General features: G+C 44.2%; 1 protein-coding gene across 1 annotated transcript in view; it reads right to left on the bottom strand.

Moving 5' to 3' along the window:
- Nucleotides 1-4,468: 4,468 nt before the first annotated feature.
- LOC306637809 (UPF0524 protein C3orf70 homolog) overlaps nt 4,469-24,287 on the bottom strand; it is a 73,449-nt gene continuing 53,630 nt past the window's right edge. The window contains exon 2 of the mRNA XM_079100628.1: nt 4,469-9,195. Coding sequence (XP_078956754.1) covers nt 8,639-9,195 — 557 coding nt within the window. The 3' untranslated portion in view covers nt 4,469-8,638. The remainder of the gene's footprint in view (nt 9,196-24,287) is intronic.

Raw genomic sequence — 24,287 nt, 5'->3', positions numbered from 1 at the left:
CTGAGAACCTTTTCCCAAAGATGCAGCTGCAGAATCAGATGCCTGCGCCCAGAGAGCAGGAAAGGCCCCCAGGCAGGCAAGGGGGACCCTGCAGGCTCTGGGGAGTCTGAGCCACCAAGGTGGTTTGTTTGGTGTATCCTGTGTCCCCCCCAGTGAAGTTGTTCACCCAGTGACAAGTATGTCTGCGTCTGCTTGAAACGGGCATCACCATCTTTTCTTCAGTCACTCCTTTTCAAGTAAACTTTTTCTGAACAGAGAAGTCTTCACAGACTGTGGGGATGACTGGATTTATTCCACTGTGAACACACTTGGACGACCAGCATCCAGGTCAACCACCTAGAAATGACCCGTACACCAGCCGTTCCCTGAATTCTCCATTCACTATCTCCCCAAGTTAACCAGCACCCAGACTTCTAACAGCATAGTTTTGAACTTCATATCAATGGAATTACACTCCGTGTGCTTTTTTAGAAATACTTTCTTTCGTTCAACACCGTTTGAGATGCCCCATGTTGCGCATTCTCATTGCTGAGCAGTGACAGTCCACCATCAAGCATGTGCCAAAATCCATCCATTCTTTTGTTAATGGGCCTTTGGTTCACATCCAGCGATGGCCTATTGCCATTCTTTGTCTTCTGTGAACATATGCATGCATTTATTTTAGGTATAAACTTGGGAGTGATTTTATAGGGGAAGAGAACATGTTTAATGCCTTTTTGAATGCCTGCATCAATGAGTGTCAGAGGACGGCATGAGATGGGTCACACCCCACCTCCCTCAAAGTTCTTTCCTGAGCTTGGCTTTAAGTGTGAGGCCCCATTACTGGCTGCCCTACCTAGGCCAGCACTTACGCGGCCTCAGAGCCTGGTAGGATCTGCTGTTAGGTTGCTGGGTGAGTCTGGGCCTGGCCTGATCAGGGCAGGGGCCACTTCTACACAACCAAGAAGCCAACAGTCGCACCCCAATCCTGACATCTGTTCACTCAGAACTCTGCACTCTCCCCATCTCAAAGGTCAGGATTTGGTCCAGTCTTGGGAAGGCCACATCTCAGCCTCGAGCAAACTCTGGGCCCTCAGGGTTTGCCCAGTCTTTCCTCTTCTCTTTGGAAAAATGAGTGGCCCATCATCCTTCAATGTCCATGACCTACTCTTATCGCCACTTGAGGTGTGACTTCCATCCAACCACTCCCACTGCCACACGTGCCATTGCTGATCTCTCCATGACCCTACTAGTCCCTCTCTGAGTATCAGGTATGAGGCAGACACCACAGGGCCCAGATAGATGAAAGGGGAACAGACAGCTGCAGGAATTCATGGCCTCTCTGTAGTTATGTTGGTTATGGGGACAGAATAAATTCTCATGATAGACCCCTTTTGGGTCCCTAGTAATCTGAAGGGACCTCAGTAAGTTCTGTCTGGACCTACTGATCTTGTGCTGACCTTTCAGTGACTTGTCCAGAGATAACCACTGTTGGCCACATTCACCCAGGGTCCCTTAGGTTTATTGGGAAACCCATGCAGCAACTAAATTATGTTAGAGTCACCTTCTTATTCCAGATTCCCAAGCCTAACAGATGGATCCCCTGTGCAGATCACACCCAGTCCTCAGTGATGCTGCCCTCCTGACACCACGTGGCCCCTCTGGGCCTTTCCAAGAGCTCCTGAGCTGAGTGGCTCAGGAGTAGCCCTGCTGATAGACTGGGATGACTTTTCCAGGTCCTTCTGCTGATGACCTCCTACATTTGTTCTGTGGGTTTTGGCATCAGTTTACACCAGCAGCTTGTAAACAGGAGGGTAGCAACTCAGCCCTTTGTTTACTGCACAGGGCTCATTGTGGCAGATAGAGATGCCCACCGCAGGGTGACCGGTCACAGCCTGCAGCAGCCTGGCTTTGAGAGGTAAGTCCAAGGGGGTGGGGGTGACACTGAGGAGAACAATCACTAAGGGAAGGAGCTGGTATCAAGGGCCTTAGTGGGGCAGGAGGAGATGGGAGCAGCTGATTCTGAGTGCCAACATCCGATCCCAATAACCAAGAGGAGTTCTTAGATCCTGGTGCCATACTCGACCACCAGACAAGAGGTATAGATCAAGCCATGCTGGCACAAAGCCAAAGTCACCTGGCAACCACTCAGGTCACTGAGAGAGAGGGCAGTGCTGCAATAGCCTCTACAGCCAGGGGTGGCCTCCACCTGGAGGGCAGGCTGTGAGGTGTTGGCCACAGCCAAGGGCGGAGAGCCAGTGAGGAAAGGCCAGCAGGGCTGGTCTGATTCAGAGCCTTGGCCACAGGAGTGGTCCACAGGCTAGACTGGAATCAGCGGGGCGTGGAGCTCTGGCTTTGCCACTTACCTGCCATGGGACCTTTATGTGGATCCAACTTTAACTTGGTGGCTTCAGCTATAAACTCTCAAAATCACCCCGCCCACCACCACACAGATCCTATGTATGGCGGAGAAACTGCCATCTGGGGAAACCCTCCGTGAGCGGCAGGTCCCTGTTCATGTGCTATTGTGTTCCATGGACCCACAGGATGCATGTTCTGTCCTCATCTAAGCAGGGAGCTCCAGATCGCTGACTAGGCAATCATCTGGGGTTCTGGACCAGGTGACAGACTAGGTGGCAGTCAGGGTAAGATGTTACCCCCAGAGCTCAGGCTTTCCAATCTGCCACCCCCTATTTCAGAGGGAGAGGCTCAGACAGGGAACTGACAGGAAGACCCACCCGGCCCACAAATGTTCCAGCCATGGTTGTGGCACCCGGGATGGGGGTCACTCTTAGGGAAAGCCAGTTAGTTCAGTGCACATGCTCCCCAGCTCCCCAAAGCTCTTCAGCAGCTGCACAGTGGCTGTGGCCACTGTCTGAACACCACACTTCTACCCACAGCCAGCCAAACCAGGCTTCCCCTGTGCCAGCTGCCCTGGACTTGTCATCTTCAAACTAATACTATTATTTCTGATTATAAAAGTAATATTCATTTTAGAACATTCAAAAGGGCAATAAGGAAAACACCATTAATAGGTGGCATATCTGTTTTGCCTTGCTTTGTTTGACTTGTATACCCATCAACTTCCCATGTGTCTCCTGAAGCATCCACCTGACCTCTAACAGCCCCTTCCTGACCCCTACTGCAGCAGGGCCAAGTCCTGAGGTTCTGAGTTACCTGTTTCATTCGGCACCCCTAGGTGGGACACTGGTGTTAAAAGCATTACCAGTTCCCAGTGGTTGAACTGTAATGAGGACGAGATGCTAACTTCAAGTTTACTGCAAAACAGAAGTGTGCGTAGTCAGCATTTGTAAGAGGCTACAATAAGATGCCTTCCAGGACTTGGCAGCACAATTATGTAGAGCTAAATTAGTAAAATGCACATGCAGTAAATGAAATTAGCTGCCTGCAGGAGTCACTTTAAAAGACAAGTTATCTTTCGTGAAGGCAAAAGAGCTAGCCTGGAGTGCTGGTCAGGACATGATGGACGTAGGAGACGCAACAGCCTAATTTCGGCACTGACTTGTTTGCAGCGGTGTGTGTACGTGTTCATGTACTTCTGTGTTGGGGGAGGGCTGCATGAAGCACAAAAGAGTGGGTGAGGAAACACGAGGGAAGACTGTCAGCCTTTCTCCTGACTGGGCAATGACTGTGCTGGGTGGGATGAGCCACCAGGTTGTGGGAAGGCATTTTCTGGGCTACGGACAGCAAAGGAGTAATGCAGGCACAGCCAAGAGGAAGGACTCCTGGGCTAACATGGGTTCAAATCCTGACTCCCCAGATTGACAAGTGGTGCCACTGTGGACATTGAGCTCTCTTCCTGATCTGTGGAATGGGTGCCAAAATCTGCCCTCCAGGTTGCTGCAATTATGCATAGAAAGCAGTAAGGCACCCACGGAGCCATGACTACTAATTCTGACAGGTATTTTAATATCAATAATTTATATAACAGTCTCTAGGGAAGCTATTCAATAGAAAACCACCTTTTCGCTGTCCCCAGATATGTCAAATAAAAACAACTGAGCTCCTGGACTTGGGGGGCCCTAGTATCAAGTGCCTTGCAGGGTGGCAGCCTCCCTCACTGCCCACCTACACCAGCCCATGGGACACGGCTCGTGTTAAGTCAACACAAGGCCTGTGACTTTGTGTGTAAGAATGCTACTTATGGGGAATATAAGTTATATTGGATAAAACCTAACGTGACTGGTTAACCAAGGAGTCCTTATCACAAAGACTTCTGAGAGTTATGAGTAGTGACCACAAGCACCTAGTGCAGGTAACAGTATTTACCTGCACTTCATGAAGTTTTGTAAAGCTTAATGGGATAATGGACATAGACTGCACAGTAAACACGCAGTATAAATGTTTCACATTTTGAAAATGTGGGGTTTTGTTTCTAGCTCACGCTGTGGCTGTCCTTTGGCTCAGCACTCTCGGATTTGGGGGGGCAGGAGGAGAATGCCACACTCCAACAGCAGATTTGCTCTGGTACAAAAGAAGAAAAAATCATGTTTATTTCACAAGGCAGTATTTTCCTAAAGTATTACACACAAAAGGAAAGTTGAGCTGTCTTAGGAAAACAATGTAATTTTAGGAAGTTACAGAAGAGTCAACATTGTGCTTAAAACTTTAAAATAGACAAGTTTAAAAAAACAGCACGGTAAGTGAACATCGCCAGGTATGAACAGCCTTAAGCAGTGTGTGAACACGACACGGAGCTCAAGAAACCAGTAGCCCTGGGCTTTCAGCTGCAGCCGTCCTCACAGAACAGCTCCCCGCAGACTATGAGGGAGGGCCCTTTCCCAGCACGACCAACGCTCAGTCGTCATAGACACTCAGTTCCCACAGCCGTGACAAAATTTTTAAACGGTGAATTCAAATTCGTTTTGAGAAATGCCCTTGTACTTATGTTGAGATTTGAGCAAAACTGACATCCCTGGAATACGCAGCACCGATCAGGTGAGTGGCACTTACCTGCCCTCCTTCCTCCCCCTGGATGGAAGGAGGTCACACACTACCAAAGGCCAAAGCAAAACTGGCCACATCCTTTCTGGTTCATACCTCCTCTGGACAAGGGGGTAGGAAAGAAAATGGCTAAACTGTTTTCCTTCTGTGAAAAGCCAAAACATGATAAAATTTTACAAACAGGATGTGGGAGTAATTAAGAAGTGATGATATAAATATTCCTTCAACTTGTGCTTTTTTTCTTCCCTAGTAGTATCCATACTGCCAAATTTATCTGGGTATTTTGACAGCTTCCTCAAGTATCTGGTAGCATCCTATTCCCCAAACAGAGAATTAAATTTGCAAAAAAGTTTGTTATGATCAGTCCCAGAAGAACTGTGATGTTTCAAACAGACCAAGAAGTGGAGATTAAGAAATAAAACTACCACTTCCAATAGACAGACAAATCCTAGATCGAATCAGGAAATGACTTCATGGTTTTGTATTCCTCTGAACTGCAAGACTTCCAGAAAGGCAACTCTTTGTCCACAGGGTTGTCCTCAAATTTTCAATTTATACCTTAAAAAATTACAAGGTAAAAAATACCTGAATTTGATAATAAAGCCTTATTTTTTAATGTACCAAACAGTTATAACCACAAAAACATTTTAATTGCTTTGTCATTTCTCAGAAAAGTTATAAGCATATTTGAAATTTAAATTCTAAAATCCTGGTTAGATAAGAAAGCTAAATTCCACATTCAGTGAAATTAAGCTTCTACCTAAAAGCCTTTATACCAGCTTTCTAAAGTGGGAATGATGCCAGGTTTCCAAAAACCCCAAGAAAGCAGTTTATCCACCCACACGGCCCAGCCCTGCTCCAAAAGAGGTCCAAGTGATAAAGCTTTCATATTTTTTTGTACAAGTATTAATCAAAAGTCTATTTTAACATGACTGTGCTTAATGCCTATACTACATATTGCAGTCTAAATATTTTCTAAAGTGCCTACAAATATGCTTATGCAAATTAGCAATATAATATCAGGATTACAGAGAAATTCTTTCATATTCTATAGAACAGAAGAGACCTAGATTTTAAGTTGAAACTACACATTTTCATATCCTTCTCAGTTGGTTTCAGAATGCAAGCATAAAGAAACAATCGCAGGTCAATCGTATTTCAGATAATTATTAGTAATAACAGCGCTAGGACCACAGAAATTCTTGTTTGTGCTTATTTAGAAAAGACTTTTGAGATCCAGGAGTATCTGATATTTAGAATTCAATGGGAACATCTCCAATTCTATAAAATAGTAAGTGACGCCTAGTGAGTTTTTCATTATAAAGAGACTGTGCAAATGTTTAAAGTGATTATCAACCATTATCAAATCCAAAAATTCCATTAAAATTGTGGCTGATCTTTTAAATGGCAGTAAAGGAGTTTAAAAAACAGGAACCTGAACAAAAGTCGTAGATATTACTGATAAAAGGCCCAACCCTGACGCACAGCCAAGCTCCAGAAGCGTGGGCATGACCGTGCATTTCCATGGCTTTGGGGCCCTGGTTGCTGACTCCAGTGAGTTCTCTCTGTGCTGTGGGTCCCTAATAGAAAACTGAGGGAAACAGGGTAGAGAAGCAGCCCCACTGCCTGCGCCCCTGGGGGAAAGTCAGGGCGCTCACCAGGGCACCTAGATGGGGCCCTGGGGTGCCATTCCAACCCTGAGTACACAGCAGCCGGTGAGCCCTTGCTGGCACTGCCTTCGTGCCTGCCTTCAGCTGGTCACTCCCTCCAGGGAGGCACCAAGAAGCACAGGCAGGGCTCATCAGATGTCCCCAGGTCACCTGGCCAGCGAGGGCAGAGCAGGGAAAGCCCTGCAGCTCCCCTCCCCCTGCCGGCAGCTCCTGGAGCAACCTGCAGTACTACCTCTCAGTCTCCCTCACTGACTCCACGTCACCAAGGGGAAACTTCACTCTGCATCCTCGTCCAACATGCAGTTTTAACTAGTGATGGTTTCCAAGGAAAATAAACACTCTGCCTTCAACTCTGGATGTTCTGGGCACCTAGACCTAACAAAAAGTCTAGTAAATCACTTGAAGTATACATACAACTAGGAAAGCAGATTCTTTCTCGAGGAGTTTATAAAGGATACTAAATGGAGGATTCGGGAAGAACACAGCTGCTGCTTTCCTAAAACGCTAGCAAGACAGGAAAGATGTGGACAGCACAAGACAATGCCCCGGGAGCACACGCACAGAGAGCTGGATATACAACTTATTTCTCTCTCTGCATTGTTGGTGGTTCTCATTTCATTAGGCAGTACTTGAAAGCTCCTGGATTCTTAACTATGCCTCACGGAAAATTTGGAGAAATGGCAGATAACCAACTCATGAGACTAGCTGGTAGAGAACGGAGTTTAGGAATAGAATTCTGAAGAGAGCTAAATAAAGAATTATTCACTATTTTGTGTGTGAAAGAAAAGAACATAGACAATGGACTATAAATATTAGTGTAGTAAATGAATATCACACAAAATATTTTCTCCTGACTTAGCAGTGAACTATTTCAACTGCTTTTGCATTTGCATAAAAAAATCCATGCATCGTACTGAATTCTAATTCATTTCTCACCTAAGCCGTTCTAATGCTTCATACAACCAAATGAAGCAGAATTAATCAAACCTATTAGATTCATTCCTAATCCCTAAAGGACTTCTGTCTTTTAGCATTTCCATGCTAACTAAAACTATTATTGATTTCTTCCTTAAGATGTCAGATGTGGCTGCCTTCTAAATGCAATACCTAAATAACTTCCTAAGTGTTCTCCTCAGTTTTGAAGAACGATTAAGGAAAGCAGGGAGATGCTGAGACCCCACCAAAGCCAGCTCAAATGCTGCAGCACCTTCCCCAAGCCATGTCCATCTCTCCTTCCCTGCATTCCCAGAGCACTCCGAACACCGCTAGCTGCTGGTATCAAGTCCCTTATTGGGATGTGGGCCTTTCATTGGAGAAATCAGATCTTCTTCGTTCTGTGTCCCCACAGCCCCTCGCAGCACGTAGGTGCTCAGCTAAAGCTGCAGCAACCATGAAACTGATGAGGCCATCTCTTCTCACATGAGGGTCTAGCTCAGCCCCCGTCACGATGGGTTTTGCAGACTGGCCATTACCGGGGGCCAAGCTGTCCTCCAAGCAGAGGCGGCTCTGGTCCAGACCCAGTGCAGATGGTGGGGAGCAGGGGAAAGGGAAGGAACGACATCAACAAGGGTGCGCTCTGCACCACCCCTGGCTGAGCTGCTCGCCTGGTGGGGCTAGCAGGACAGGGTGCCGTGCGTGCGTGACAGAAGGATGCCAAGAGTCATTCTGCAAAGGACTGGCTGTTACAAAAATCCTGTCACCATCGCTCTAGGCAGCTCCTCCGATCCGTGACACTCTGTGGTCATCATTTCACTGCTTTCACAGCTCCCAGTGAAATTAAGGCTGGGTCACAATCCATGACACCAGATGCTACATAGAAAGTAAGTCAAGGTACAAAAGAAAACTGTTTGTAATAAAAAGAACATCTTAGTTAAAAGACTAATTCAAGAGTGACACTAATCAGCAGACCACGGAACTGCTATGCTTGGTGGGGTCGGGTAGAAAACATGAACAGCACTGGAAAAGGACCCATCAGACCAAAGCCCAAAAGCTCAGCGAGGCTCCGAGGGCGCGTCTGCCTGGACTCACACGGTGGTCTCTATGGTCTCGATCACTTCCAGATCAGACTGCGACGGGGAGAGCAGGGTGCACTCATCTGGCTCCCAGCTGCTCTCGGGACTGTAATCTTCCTCTGAACTCAGTTCTGCTCCTTCCTCTGTGTCCTCGTCACATGATTCCACATAGTGAGCCCCAATGGCATTGATCCCAGAGTCCTCAGAACTTGAGGGAGAAGAGCAGTGATCTATTTTTGGTGTATTGCTCTCTTTTGAAATTAAGGCATCGTGTGCAGAGACCTCCTCAGGGCTCATCTTGTGGGAATGTGGCGCTGGCTGCTTCTGCACGTAGCACATCTTCCCGTTGATGCATTTAACCTGATAGTTGTCGATGAAGAGGTCTGAAATCATACAGTACCTGGGGGAGTCCGGGGGAAGGGGAGGCTGGAAGACAGATGCAAATTTCAAAAAGTGTTCGGTGAGCGAGACTGAGATCTGAATGGTGTTTGTGGGTTCCCGAGGCCTGGCAGGAATCTCAGTGCTTGGGAGCTGTTCCACAGGGGTCATGGGCTGGTACACGTATTTGCCTGTGGGACACAAAGGAGATGGTTGAAATCTAAGAGCACGACACAAACTATATGAACAAAGTTATAATGGTTTCTCTCTGAGGACTCAGGACATTCTTAAAAACACGTAACATCTAGAAATGAACTAGCAGTAGAACCACTGCACACTTGTAATCACTTAAAGATAGAGCATGGCGCCTGGCATGATGGTGCACACCTGGAATCCCAGCAACTCGGGAGGCTGGGGAGGGTGGCTCACAAGTTCAAGGCCAGCCTTGGCAACTTAGTGAGGCCCTGTCTCAAAACGAAAAGGCCTGAGTGTGTAGTAGCTGGTAGAATGCCGCTGGGTTCAATCCCCAATACTGCACAAAGGAAAAGAAGTACGGGGACATTCACCCTCGAGGCTTCCATGCTTGTTTGCCGGTTGTTTTGTTTCGTCGGTGGTGGGAGTGTCTGAACCCAGAGCCGTGCACACGGTCAGCACTGCTCTAAGGCTGAGCTACACCCTCAACCCCTAGTTTTCCATGTTTTAAACAGGACACAGACATACTTAATAGGTAATGGCCTACTGGACCATCCTGGCCTCCATACAATGATCTCTCTAGAGACAAAGTGCATCAGTGGCCCGACAAGGTGTTCTCCCTGACACCAATGCCACTGGCACGTGGCAGCCTAAGCCAAGCAAAGCAGAGGCACAGGAGGGGCCACCTGGTGGGTGTTTCCGGAAGCCAAGCAGCTCATCTCCAGAATTTCCCCTCCGCTGCAACTCTGTTAACACGGATATGAGACCTAAAAGGACTGGTCCAACGTGTCTCTTTTCTCAGTCTCTTTATTCCACGTTTAACAAGGTCTCCCGTGTGTCAAATGCTAAGGAAACAAAGATGAAAAATGCCTAGTCTGTAAGTCTTAATTTTTAATGATTTCAAAATAAAAAGCTAACAGTGGATAACCCCACCCCCAAATCCAGAGAGAATAACCACACTTATGGGCATGGTCTTGGGTTTTCCCAATTTGGATGAATTATCAGTCCATCCATGTCGTATATCCTGCACATATTTGGGTTTTGTTTTGGTAACAGGGATTGAACTCAAGGGTGCTTAAGCACTGAGCCACATCTCCAACCCTTTTTTTTATTTTGAGAAGGGGTTTTCTTAAGTTGCTTAGAGCCTCAGTTGCTGAGGCTGGCTTTGAACCTTTCCACAGATATGTGTGGCAGAGCTTGTTAACCTTGGTAACTATTGGCATTTTGGACAGACAATTCTTTGAAGTGGGTTCTGTCCTTGCACTGTAGGGTGTACAGCAGCATCCCTGGTCTCTACCTATTCAGTAGGTGCCAAGAGTGGCTCCTTCCCAAGCAAGAATAACAAATGTGGCCAGAACCTGTCCAATACCCCATCCCCCGACAGGACACCTCCCTCCCAATCAAGAATCACTGATCCACAGTATCCTCATAAGCATCTTTTTATAGGCAATTCACTTATTGTACATGGTACTTGGCCTTGTTTGATTTCTTGATCAGACTGATAATCTTTGCATGGAATCACCTTTTGTAAGGAAAATGGTCCTGGGTTTTTTCCTAATGTTAATTCAGCCATGGAAGAACAGCAACTTCAGATCAGAAATGTGAGTTGTATACTATCAAACTATGCACCACAGGTAATCTATTAAAATCAATCCAGCTGTCTTGTATTTTTTTATTTCTTGACTCCTGTACAAAAAAAAAAAAATGTAGTGTAGATGCCACAATTTCTTTGTAACTAACTTATTCTAAAAATATCTTCACTTCATCTTTAAACATGGAAAAGGCAAGTTTAAAATCATTACACCTGTGGGTTCCCAGGTCTGCTTCAAAACCTGCACAAATATCATTCAAACTCTACAGTGTGGTAAAAATACAAGTTAGAAGAACCCGGTCACACCTGCCTGGGAAACTCTGTTTAAAATATACCACGTATCTCCATTTCTCTGTATCTGTAGAAGAAGGTGTTACTGCTTGCCAGGCAGGGGTGAAAGTAGGTCAGATCTAACAGCTGGCACGGCAGGACCCCCGCCTCTAAGCACTGCGGAGAAAGGAGGCAGGCCTTCAGCCTTCTTCCAGATCCTCCAGCTCAGGGTTAGAGAAGGCGTGCAGGGGTACAGGACCAAGAGAGACTTGGAGAACTACCTCTCCTGTCCCCAGAGTGCTGAATGTGACTGGAACAGAGGTCTGGTTTTCTCTGCTCTGGGCCACAGGTTCTTGGGCTTTGAGGCTGTGACTGGCGCAGAAAGCTAAGTTCATTCCACCTAAGTGACTTCTGGCCTAGCTACCTCGTGTCACAGCTGTAGAGGATCTTGGCAGTGCATTTCTGCCTTCTGCGACCTCCTCAGACCCGCAAGACTGCACTTAGTCCAGAGAGGGAAGGAGGTGAGGCCTGCCTCGGGCCTTTCCCAACCTCCTGCTGCTATTCTGGCTGCGTCCCCACAGGCCCTTCTCCTCCTTTCCCTCTTGTGCTTCTTCATTCTTTCTTTGGCTTCTCTCCTCTTGGTTCTTCTACTTCTTGGTCCCCTCTCCTCCAAAGCTCTATTTTTCTTTCTTGCAATGTAATGCTATAGTCTGAATGTTCTGTCCCCTGCCCCCCAATTTCAGTGCAGAAAGGCCCCCCAATTTCAAATGCTGAAGTTCCCTGTTCCCAGTGTGATGGTAGCTGGAGGTGGGGTCTTGAGAGGTAATCAGGTTTAGCTGAGGTCATCCGGGTAAAGCCCCATGAATCGAATGTCCTTATAACAAGAGGAAGAGACTAGAGGCCCCTCTCTCCCCTCCAGGTGCAGCCCCAGATTCAGGATCTGCAAGCCAGGACCAGTCCCTCACTGGACACTGAATCTGCCAGCATTTTGATCTTGAACCCCCAGCTTCCAGGTCATGAGAAAAAATGTTGGTATAGCCACCTAATCTACAGCATTATAGCAGTTTGAATTGACCACGCAGTAAAGGAAAGAGAAATGCAGATGGGAAGTGAAGGCGTGCTCTGCACTCCAGATTCCATTCCTTGTGTGAGGTACGTCTTACTCAGCTAGGGTGACCGCCACGACCTGGGGGTACAGATGCAAAGAAGGCAGAGAAGAAAAGAGTAGTATAGACCATGTGAGAAATAAAGTTTGGTAACCACTTTTCCAGTATGTTGATCATAAAATGTTTGATTTGCTTATATGCACATTGAAGAATAAAAAAATAGGGTTGGGATGTAGTTCAGTTGCCGAGCATGAGCAAGGTCCGGGATTCCATCCCCAGCTCCTCGTTCAAGGATTTAGCTTTTTACAGTCAGAGAGATTAACGCTTTGTTCCACTCCTCCCCAAGCTTCTGCCCTGAGGCCCACCACTGTGATCCATGTTCACAATGACACTGCTGGAAGTGTTGAAGTGTCACAAGTTACCACATTCAATTCTGTCCATGCCACTGTACTTGCCAAGAGTAAGTTTTGGTTCAACAGTAAGAACCAAAACAAAAGGGTTTCTGGATATTAAGTCAGGAAATTCAATCACCATACTCTGTTATCTGAACAGCATTCTTAATTAAGACTTTATTGTGTTAAAGAATAGATGGATGAGAACTTCTAAAATTTAGACCTCTAAACAGTAAAGATACTCAGAGTCCAGGCTTTAAGAAAGTAAAAGGAGAGTAATATGATCTATAGACTGTTTATGCTCCAGAAATTCCACTTCTGGGAATATATTCAAAAGAAATGAAAGCAGGGTCTCAAAGAGGGATTTGTTCATCGAAGTGTTCTTTACAATGGCCAAAGGTGAAAGTAACCCAAGTATATCCAACAGGCGGGGAATAGGATACACACACACATATAAGACAGAACATTAATCTACCTTTAAATGGAAGGAGAGTCTGATGCATGCTACATGGTGAACCTTGAGAAAATTATGCTAAGTGAAGTAAGTCAGAGCAGCTAAGTACTGTGTGACTCCACTTTCTGAGGTCCCCAGAGTCATCAAATCCATAAAGATAGAAAGGAGGATGTTGTTTTCCAGGGCTGGGGCTGGGAAGCATGGGACGTTGTTGTTTAATGGATATTTTCAGTTTTGCAGGATGAAGAGCGGTGAGCTGGGTGGCTGTGCCAACCGCACACTGCGAATGTACTTAGTGCCACTTGTGTGCCCTGGAAAAAGCAGAGATGGCGAATGCACACATTCTCCAAGATTCTAAGACTCTTTAAAAAGTTAATGAGAAATTCAGTATATTCAGAGACTTTAGGAAGAAACCAGAATATGGAAAACATTCTTACAATAATGAGATGGACAATTCAATTAAGAAAATAAAAAAGGTGTGGCTATCCCTGGGAGCTGCATGAGGGCTCTTTCTGGTGATGGAAAAGTGCTGTACCTCAGCTGTTCTGATGTTGATACTTGGTTGTCACACTGCGCTGTTGTTTTGTAGTCAACATGGGAGATTGGGTAAAGGAGACAAGGAAACTCTATTTTTCTCAAAATTGCATATATGAATCTGTAAGTTTTTCAAAATAAAAAACAAACAATAGAAAAGCACCACAGAACTGATGTTGTAACGCCCTTTTCCAACAGTGTATTATATCAGGAGGTATAATCGGTTGACACATCTTGTTACAGGCTATGTAATGCTTGACATGGTATCTAGGTTTCTCCATTATAAAGTTAGTTTTTCTCTATGTAAGATATACTTTGAAACTATAGAAATACTCCATCATGCTTTCACCTAGTAACTTTACCAAACATAGGTGGATCCTGCCTGCAACAATTATTATAGTGGTGGTGGCCACCATCATTAAAATGGTGTTTCTATTTCCATAATTTCTTCTGTATTAATTAGAATTCTATATAAACACTAACAGCTGCTCCTTCTCCATTTATTCAATTATTTATATAAGCATAGGCTCATAGATATTTTATTCCATGGATTTGCTACTTATTACTATCATTTATTTTGTGGCTCAAATCATCCCAGATTTCGCTCCTGGGAGTTTGCTATAGTTTGGACCTTGAATGCCCCCGAAGGCTCACGGGTTGAAAGCTTGGTTCTGGCCCTTGGCACTATTGGGAGATGGGGTCTAGTGTAAGGAAGACAGGACTTCGGGATGTGCCCTTCAAGGAATACAGGGTCCCTGCACCCTTCCTCTCTGCTTTCTAGCTGCCATGAGGTGAGCAATTTTGTTCACTACGGGCTCCCCACCATGACACTCTGCCTCACCACAGGCCTCAAAGCAACATAGCCAACCAACCGTGGGCTCGAATCTCTGAAACTGAAGCAGCAACTCCTTCCTAAGATGCTTCTTTTTATCTCTGTTAATAGCTGCAACCTGCTAGTTTCTGCCTCTGTAATCATGCTTGCTCAGCCACTAAGGCAGGAACCAGAGCTGCCTGGAGCAAGGGGGAGACATCAAGATGGCTTGCACGAGTCTCGAAACCCGGAAGCCGGCACTGCACAAAGGATACTGAGAACAAAGGGCTGTGCTCAGCTTTCCGAGAGGGTCCGCAGAGCTCGAAAGGGCGCTGCATGACCCTTGCTCTTCCACAACTCCAAGTGCCGCTTGTCTCTTTCCAGTGCCATGATTTTTCATATTTTTCTGTATTTTCTCTAACAAAACTACAGTCACAACAGACCTCTTCTCTTTTCAGCTAATGATCTCAGGCATTTTTCTCCCAGCGAGGGGAGGTAGCACCTGTGACCTTTCAACGTTTCCCCGTCCAAGTCTGAAGACGGCACTGGCTTAGCTGCGCCTTTCCTGCCATAATGTGAGAATCAGCCTCTTATAAGCTCCGGTCCTCTTTATTAATAACTTGTTCTTAGGCTTGTTCTCAAAATGTTCATAGGAAGTGGAATCTCAGCTATTCAAATCACCCACTGAGCTAATCCATAGGAAAGGAACATCATACCTCATTGCACTATTTAATACCCATTTTGAAAACACATCAAAAATGAGTTTGTGAGGGTTTTGTTCTTGTTTTGTGGATTTCGTATGTTCTTCATTTGATGCAGGGTCTTGCCAAGTTGCCCAGACTGGCCTCATGATCCTCCTACCTCTGCCTCCCAAGTAGCTGGAATTAACAGGCATGCACACCTCAGCTAGCTATGTGAAGTTTATTTTTATCTGCAATCTTTCCAAAGGGAGTTGAACCCCCAACTCTCACCACATGCAAAAATTAACTCAAAATGTACCAAAGACTTTTAAAAGACACTAATGAAACTACTAGAAGAAAACAAAAGAAACTCTTTAGGACATTTGGTCCAGGAAAGGGAGACAGAAGCAAAAATTTGTCAAATGGGCTTATACCAGACTAAAAAGCTTCTGCACAGCAAAGGAAACGAGTGAAGAGACAACCTACAGGTGAGAGAAAATACATACAAGGATTAAAATTCAGAATATGTAAGAAACTCAACAACAAAATCCAATTAAAAAATGGATATGACCTGAATAAGATATGTAAGTGACCAATAAGTTTTATGGAAAAGAATGTTGATGTGCCTAATCATCAGGAAAATGGAAATCAAAACCATAATGAGCATGGCCATTATCCAAAAGTGCTGGTACACATTCGGAGAAAGGGGAACTTTCATACATTACTGGTGAGAATAAAATTAGTAGAGTCATTATGAAAAGTAGTATAAAGGTTCCTCAAAAACTAAAAATAAGGGTTGGATGTATAGCTCAGTAGCTAAGCACTTGCCTAGAATGTGTGAGACCCAGGGTTCAAACTCCAGCATGGCAAAAGAACAAAAAACAAAACACACACACACACATACACACACACACACACACACACACACACACACACGAAACCTAGGAATCTATCAATCATATGATCCAGCAATCTCACCACTAAGTATATATACATCTCCAAAGGAAAGGTCATCAATAATAAGACTAGTACTGCGTGTTTACTGCAGTACTAGTCAAAATAGCCAAGATACAGAATCAACATAATATTGATAGATGAATACAAATAACACAGCATGTGTACACAATAGAATATTATTCAGTCATAAAAAGAGGAAATTCTGTCATTTGCAGGGCCTGGATAGAACTGCAAGACATGTTAAGCAAGATAAGTAACGCATAGAAAGACAAATACTGGCGTTCTCAATTATATATAGAAGCTAAAAAGTGAATCTCACAGAGGCAGAGAATCAAACAGTGGTTGCTAGAGGCTGGGCAGGTTTGGGGGAGGGGGATGGAGAGAGGAGCGTTAATGAGTACAGGGGGATAGAAGGAACAGCCTAATTATAGCATAGTAAGATAAGTATGGATGACAGCTATTTCAAAATAGTTAGCAAAGAACATTCTGAAAGTTCTCAACACAAAGAAATGAAAAGTGTCTGAGGTGATAGACATGCCAGGTGCCCTGATCTGAGCGATACACATTGTATAGATGTACTGAAATGTCACACTGTATCACATAAATACAATTACTTTGCTGATCAAAAATTAAAATATATTTTAAAAAACACTAAGAAACAAAAAATAATTTAAAAAACTTTAAAGGCGCTAAAATCACTTTCTTGATAATAAAGCTGATTAAACGACATGACCAAGATCACAAAAAACTGTGGCCAGTCATTGAAAAATAAATTTCAGATATCTTTCTTTTCAGGAAACCTGGTTCAACCCATTCAGTTGTCTCAAATGAAGGCCAATCAAAGCCACTACATAAGTCACTTCCACTATTAAAGTCTTGATTCATAATAGTCCTGATTTTTTTCCCCTTTAGTGTTTCGCAATAATACCTAGTACTCACTCTTCTCCCAATGCCTCAGTAAGACACTAAAGATTTATGCTCTCATCTTGGTTCTTTTGTTAGAAAAAAATAGAAAGGTTATTATTACATTCTCAAGCTCACATAGTGGGACAGGAGTCAGTTCTAGGACCCAGTCCTTGGAGGACACCATCTGCAAACTACCACCCTGATCTAGATGACACCCTGTGAGTTGACACTGTATTCTCTGCCATTTGCTTCAGCTAACATTCCAATTTGTAGCACAGTGTAATTACATAGCAGATAAATTTCCTGAAGGTGTTTCTTTTTATTATAGAACACAAAGAAAAAACAAAACACCAAAACAAATACAGAAAGTAAACTAAAATTTATATGTCCCTTTAAGCAGTTGCATGTACCTTGCTAATTTTTTTTTAATTAAAATCAGTTGTATATTTTGATTCTTAAAGATCAAAGGAAGGGAAATGAGCTTTTTGCAGATAGTTTTATGGTTATGAAATGTATGTCCCCCTTGACACATGAAATAAACCATTCTCAGGGATTATGAAGTAACTTTAATATTAGCCTAAGCAAGATATAATTAGAAAGATAAACCTGAGTGGGGGAAGAGTGGCCTGAAGTGAACTGCATGCAAATTTCAGTTCTTCGATTTTAAATATTGTATCACAATTATGTTTATTTCTAAGGATATTCAAGATTTTGAAAAAATGTGAGATACTATTATTTAATAATTTCTGCAATGTGTATTGTTCACAGACCAAAAGCAAAAGATAGCATTTTGGATAACCCACCCTGGTTATGGCCTGACTCCCCACTCTGCCCCACTGACAGTCAATATACCAATATTTTTGTACTTTGACCGAGGAGAATGCTTGCAGCTCCCAGTTGGGAATTTAAGCAAGATCTTCATTTCAGAAGTGCCATGATGGAACATTAATGTGAAGCAAATCCTTAGTGAGACAGACCACCAAGAACACGGTTTACCAGCTCACTGAACAAAGAGTTACTAATATCTCCTATGTTCATCCTACTGAATCCGATGCTGAAGGAAAATAAAATGAAATACAATATGTGGACACACTTCAGAGAACTTTCAAATTTGAACAGAAAACAAAAAGTAAAGCGTTATCTACAGGGATGTATACCAGGTGCTCAGCAGGCAGTGGAGCAGGGCCCAGGCTTCCAGGGAGATTTGACGTGGAGTCAGGGGCTGTGGAGCTGCAGCGCAGCAAGTAGAACTGCTCCAGAGTCTCAGAGCTGGTGTGTCTGTTCGGCACTGGGACGAAGAGCAGAGGAGGAAGAGGGTTGAGCAAGCCTGAGACTGGATGGGGCTTGGAATGCGAGCAAGCAGCTCTGGGGTTTTTGTTTTTTGTTTTTCAAGTTTAAAAAAAAAAAAATAGTTTTTAGTGGTAGATGGCCACAATACCTTTGTTTAATTAATTTATGTGGTGGTGAGGAGTGCCCCACACATGTGAGGCAAGTACTCCACCACTGAGCCACAACCCCAGCCCCAGCTCTGGTTTTTGGCAGCAGGAGAGACCACTGAGGATCACCACAAGGCAGGTAGGGGGCTACAAGCCTGTAGTCTGGTAAACTGTGCTGACAGACTGAAAGGAGAGATGCAACTTGAGAGGAGGCTGTGGCAGACTTTCAGGCATGGTGTTCTGACCTAAGCTGTGTGCCTGGGCAGAGGAGTCAACAGGAGATGGCGGAGGTCAGCTGTCTGCAATCAGATGCCAGATTCCGCCAGCTCTGCTGCTCATTCACCGTTTGACCTTCATGAGGTTGTTCAAGTTCTCAGTTTTAGTTTCCCTCGTGTGAAAGTGGTTTGTGATATGTACCTCATGGAGTGGTTAACGGGCTGAACATGCGAACGCTTTCTAGCATTAACTCAGTTTCTGACACACTGTGAACATGGCATCATTCTTTTTGTTTTTAGAAGGCAGAGCTGCCTGGAGGGCTCTTCAAGTCAGTCCAGACACTTGCCAGGTCACCATTTGGCCAGTCCTGCCAAGCAGTGTCTTCCAAAAGTCCCAAGTCTGGATGCAATGAATGCAGCCAGGAGCCTGGGTGGGCTCCTGCCAGCTCCTCTCTGACCCGGTTCTCTGCCACCCCACCTTCATCGCCTACCCCAAACACTACATCTGCTTTCACATCCTCTTCCGTTCCATTTTTCAAAAGAATATTACTGAACCTCAGTTACTAAACCAGGCACTGAGCTGGAGACATGGGGTTAAAGATCAAGCAAAACAGACCTTGGGGCCAGGGTTGTGGCTCAGTGGTAGAGCTCTTGCCCAGCATGTGTGAGGCCCTGGGTTTGATTCTCAGCACTGTATATAAATAAATAAAATGAAGTTCCATCAACAACTAAAAAAAATTTAAAAAAAAAACAAAAAACAGATCTCAGCCCCAGAATCCTATGCTCTAGGGAGGGATACATACTTGAAACAAATTGTCACATAAAAAGATACATAATTACAAACCATTAAAAGTGACAGGCAAAAAGTAATAAGAAGGACAAGCAAAATCAGTGGTTAGAAATTATAGACTTGGGCTCTACTTCCTGTTGCTGCGTCCTGAGCAGCTTCCCTCTACCATGCCCTTCCACTGGCCTCACTCGCCCCAGAGCTACGGAGTCAGCGAGTGTGGACTGAACCTCTGAAACCTGCACCTGGAAGCCTTCGGGGGAGAAGCCAAAACTGAGCTACAGGCAGTAGCTGTTCAAATCGGAGCACACAAACCCCTGCGTTTCACTCACTCATTCCAGAAAGATTCTGAGTGACTACAGTTGTCTATCCATAAGTCTTCTGGACCCAGATATCTAGTCAGAAAGGAGGTTCCAGCACCTCAGTTTCCAGAGACAAAGCTGAATCCCTGAAGCCATTCCTGGCTTCCTTCGGAGGTAGATGTGACTGCAGTGCCAGGCCTCGGGGCTGGCTCAGCTGGGGCCTTCTCCCTGTGAGCCACTGCCTCCACCCACTCCTCCTCTTCATGCTCTGTGCCCCCAGTATAGTTAAGTAATATTGCTGTTCTACTATTAATTACCTTTGTAACAGAATAATGTACATAGCTTATATACAAACATAATGCACGATTGTATGTCTTTACATGTTGCACCATCAACGAGTCAGCATCTCTCGACTCCCCACTTTTATAGGTGGAACTACTCAGGACCAAACCCTTCCCTCCACCTCTTTGCCCCTCCCAGTTTCTGGAAGTGTACACAGTGCTTTCCCCAAATCAGTCAGGGATACACTTTAAAACCCCTGGTGGATGCCTGAAACCACATATAGCACAGACAGTACCAAACCCTGTGTGATACTGGTTTTTTCCCTACACATACATGCATATAATAAAGTTTAATTTATAAATCAGTCATAGTAAGAGATTAATGACAAGAACTAATAATAAAAAGAACACATAAAAAAGAAATCCTGCCCTTTGTGATGACATGGATGAACTATTTATCATTATATTAAGTGAATGAAGCCAGCCACAGAAAGACAAGTATCACCTGACCTCACTCATATGAGGAATTAAAAAAAGCTGACCTCACAGAAGTTGAGAGTAGAACAGTGGTTACCAGAGATGGGGAGAAGGGAGGGCGGGAGAGAAGCTGGTCGATGACTACTAAGCTACAATTAGGAGCGAGAAGTTCTGCTGTGTGACGGCACAACATGGCGACTACAGACAATCATCAGGTATTGTACATTTCAAAAAGGTAGAAGCAGAGTTTGGACACTTTTGCCCTAAAGAAATGATAGGTGCTGAGGTGTAGCTCAGGGGTAAAGCACATACTTACAGACAGAAGGACTTAGATTCAATCCCCAGCAGAAAGAAGGAAGGAAGGAGAGAGGGAGGGAGGGATGGAAGAAAATAAGTTTGTGGAAACAGATGTTTAACTTGATTTAAACATTACACAATGTATACATGTATGGAACCATAACATGGCACCCTACAAATATGTATGTATTTTATGTTTTATGTATCAGATAAAAATAAATTTAAATTAAAAATTTTAAAAAGAAGTTACAGATTTGGGATGCTTGATTTGGATGTGGGGGTGGAGGTTGGGCAAACCATCTCTGAGAGAGAGACCATTTAGTGCATCTTGCCTCAGGATGGAGTGGAGTTAAACGGGTAAAGAAAAGGGGAAGGCCCAGAGTGGCCACAGCACGATGAGCCAGGAGGCGACAGACTGAGAAGACAGTGGAGGAGGCAGCAGCTTGTGGCCCTAAACAGACAACAGCCAAGCTGTCACCTGCCTCCCAGGATCATACCCAGGTCTGGACTGAAGTCAAGGAGGAAAGAAATGGAATGACGGATGTGGAAGAAAGGACCTGCAAGCAGCTCATTCAGGGCAGGAGCCTTTTACCAAGAGACTTCTATAACCCATGCCACTCCAGGCCACATTTTAACACCCTGAAGTGTGCCGCAGACACAGTGAGACCTGCCTTAAAGAGGACACTTATGTTAAGTAACGTAAGTCAAAAATAGGGATGCTAGCTGTCGCGTATATGAATTCACCACAGCCAATCATGAAAGAGAACAATGAGTGCTCTATGCTTTCAAAACCATGTTTAGTCCCACCTGAACCCAAATCTTCTGCTTTAAGGCAGATACATGTGACAAAGTTCTGAGTATTTTAATGAGAAACTGCCAGAGAACAACTAGGGGCACAAGAACAAGTGTAAAATGCATCCCACTTACCATCTAGTTTGGGTCACAGAAATATCCATAGCACGACAAAGAGAAAGATAAATATTAAGTTGGAGGTACAGACAACACATAGTGTTAAGAGTTCAGGGGAAAGTGAGGGCTAGAAGGGCTGGAGAAGGCTCCGTAGAAATCACAGAATGTCAGCTGAAGGAGAGCTAGGGCCCTCAAGAGAAAGCAGCACGCTTTGCCTTGTGCTAAAACTCAGCGGGGAAAGGGGGAATGTCCGGGCCATGGTGAGGTGAGCAGCCTGGCTGGAGCAGAGTGCTCCCCTACGACCAAAACCAGCCTCACCAGCCAGATGATCTGGAAAGAGCAAGACCCTTCCTCTGCCATGGGAGGTCGATACAGCCAAAGTCACTCTGCTGAATAAACTGGCACAATGGAACCCTTTAAGTCCAGGAGACACAGGCAAGTGACTCCAGTTGGAAGAGGCTCCTTCTAGCCAGAGCCCTCAGAATCACCCTGATGATGTAAGTGTAGCTACACAGGCCATGCTGGGGGTCGCAGGGAGGAAAATGAGAAGTCGTAAGGTCCCAGTAGCCAAGTAAGGGTTCATATAGTGAATGTGTCTATCTCTTTCACTTAAGTTAGAAAGTCCTATTTATCTATCTGGAGCTATTCTGCAGAGCTAATGGAATACAGTAACCAGTTAGAAAAGAGAGCTGAGAGCGCCTTCTCCCCAAGATGGGTCACTAGGGGTGACGTGAAGCATGAAAACCATATGTTCAGAAAAAGGATGGCTGTTGAAAGGGTGCACAGAGACTCAGCCAGAATGCAGTAACTGTCTGCGATCTGCAATGCAGGAAAACATTCAGAAAGGTGATGGAGGGAAAGAGGAATAAATGGGAATGTAGCCGAATGTGGACGCTACCATCATTATAAGGTGTGGAAAGCTGCATGAACACCACACTCTTCATGGTCGTTAATAAAAATGAAAGGCATTATCTTTGATTTTTTTGTAAAAAGCCTTGACCTTATGTTTTATGAGACCATCTCAAACTCCTACCTTTCTCTGCAGAATCACTATGCATGGGCTGAGTCACCAGACTAGACAACAGATTTCTAAAACTGTAGTTTGAAAACTCCATTTGGGAATGAAGGTCCCTGTGGAGCACAGCACAAGTGGAGAACCTGGAGCGTGACAATTCCGACGTGGCTTTCTGCCACCCTTCTAGCACAGAGCTGTGGCATTCTACAGATCTCAAACATGTTAGTAGCAGCCATCCTTTCAGAGGGTGGGTACTGCTGACAGACTAAACTAAGGGACACAGTACAAGACATCTGTCACGTTTATTTATTGATCTGGGGATGAAAAGTTCAGAAATTCACAAGAAAAGGATGCTGACTAGACAACCTGATCTAAGAAAAGCAAGATCTGGAAGCATCTGAAGTATCTCTCCTTAGAACAGCTCAGTAGGAAATGTCTACTGAATTTTTTAAAATGTAACCTTGTGAAAGTCTATTTTTACAGGTAACATGTCTGTTCATTATTGAAGAACCTCATTTTCAAAATTATATCAACTAATACAGCATTCTAGAACTTTATTTTCTTATAATTAGCCATAATAAAAATGAAATATTCTAAATATCTGTAAGATATAATTTAAAACCAAATAATTAACATTTATATACATAAATTATCATTCCAAATATAATCAAAGAAAACATCTATTTTTACTCAATCAGTTGTAATGATTACCTCTGGTTTCTTCTGGACCTGTATACAGTTAGGTTGCCCAACTCCAAAACTGGTGCCACTGGAGAAATCCCAAGAATTAGGGGTAAAAAATAACAAATTTATACTTACAGCATCTCTACTTCACCATCCATCTAACTAATACTAAATGGGAACAAGGAGTTTAATGATGCTTCATAATAAACTGCTTCCCCATTTAATCTGCTGCGTGGTTTCTACCTCCTGACTGGACTCAAACTGATTCAATGACCAAGAAGAATGTGGAATTTCTTGTTGGTGGTGATATTATGACACCATCAGAGTAAGGTTGGCCCTTGCAGAGAAACAAAGCCAAGAGCACCACAAGGCATGTTGAGGTGCAGTTGCTTTGGGTGAGCCTGGGCTAATCTAAGCAAATAAAACCATCCTGGGAATTGTCTAACTGTGCAGATGGCTGGTTCAAAGAGGTCCCCAGCTGTTCTTGAAAGCAGCATACCAATTAGGGAATTAAAAAACAAAAATTGCTAATGAAGAACCAGATAGGATTTCTGTGAATCCTTTGCAGACCATGATCCTCAAATGTCAGTGAGATCTTCTTGATGGTTTCAAACAAAGAAATTAGTGAGGTTTTTATTGCTTCTACTGGAAAAAAAGGAGGCCACATTCTCACAAGTATCTCTTAGATTTCACTGATTAATGCTAACAACTCCAAAAATCTATAATTTTTCCATAAAATCCCAGGGGATTACGAAACAATGTGATGGGGCTATACAATTAACAGTTTTGTGAACACAACTAATTACTCATCGTACTGCTTGGTAGGTTGGATGGTAATTTTATGTTAACGTGGAAGGTACTTTTAGATGAGATTAACATTTAAATCAATAAACTCTGAGCAAGCAGACTGCATTCCATAATGTAAATGGGCCTCGGCAATCCGCTGAAGTCTGCTGGACAGCAGACTGCCCACACACCTGCATCATT

This window comes from Sciurus vulgaris, assembly GCF_902686455.1.
Source record: "Sciurus vulgaris genome assembly, chromosome: 10".
In the NCBI taxonomy this organism is placed as follows: Eukaryota; Metazoa; Chordata; class Mammalia; order Rodentia; family Sciuridae; genus Sciurus; species Sciurus vulgaris.
This window is presented reverse-complemented; position numbering and strand designations above follow the sequence as displayed.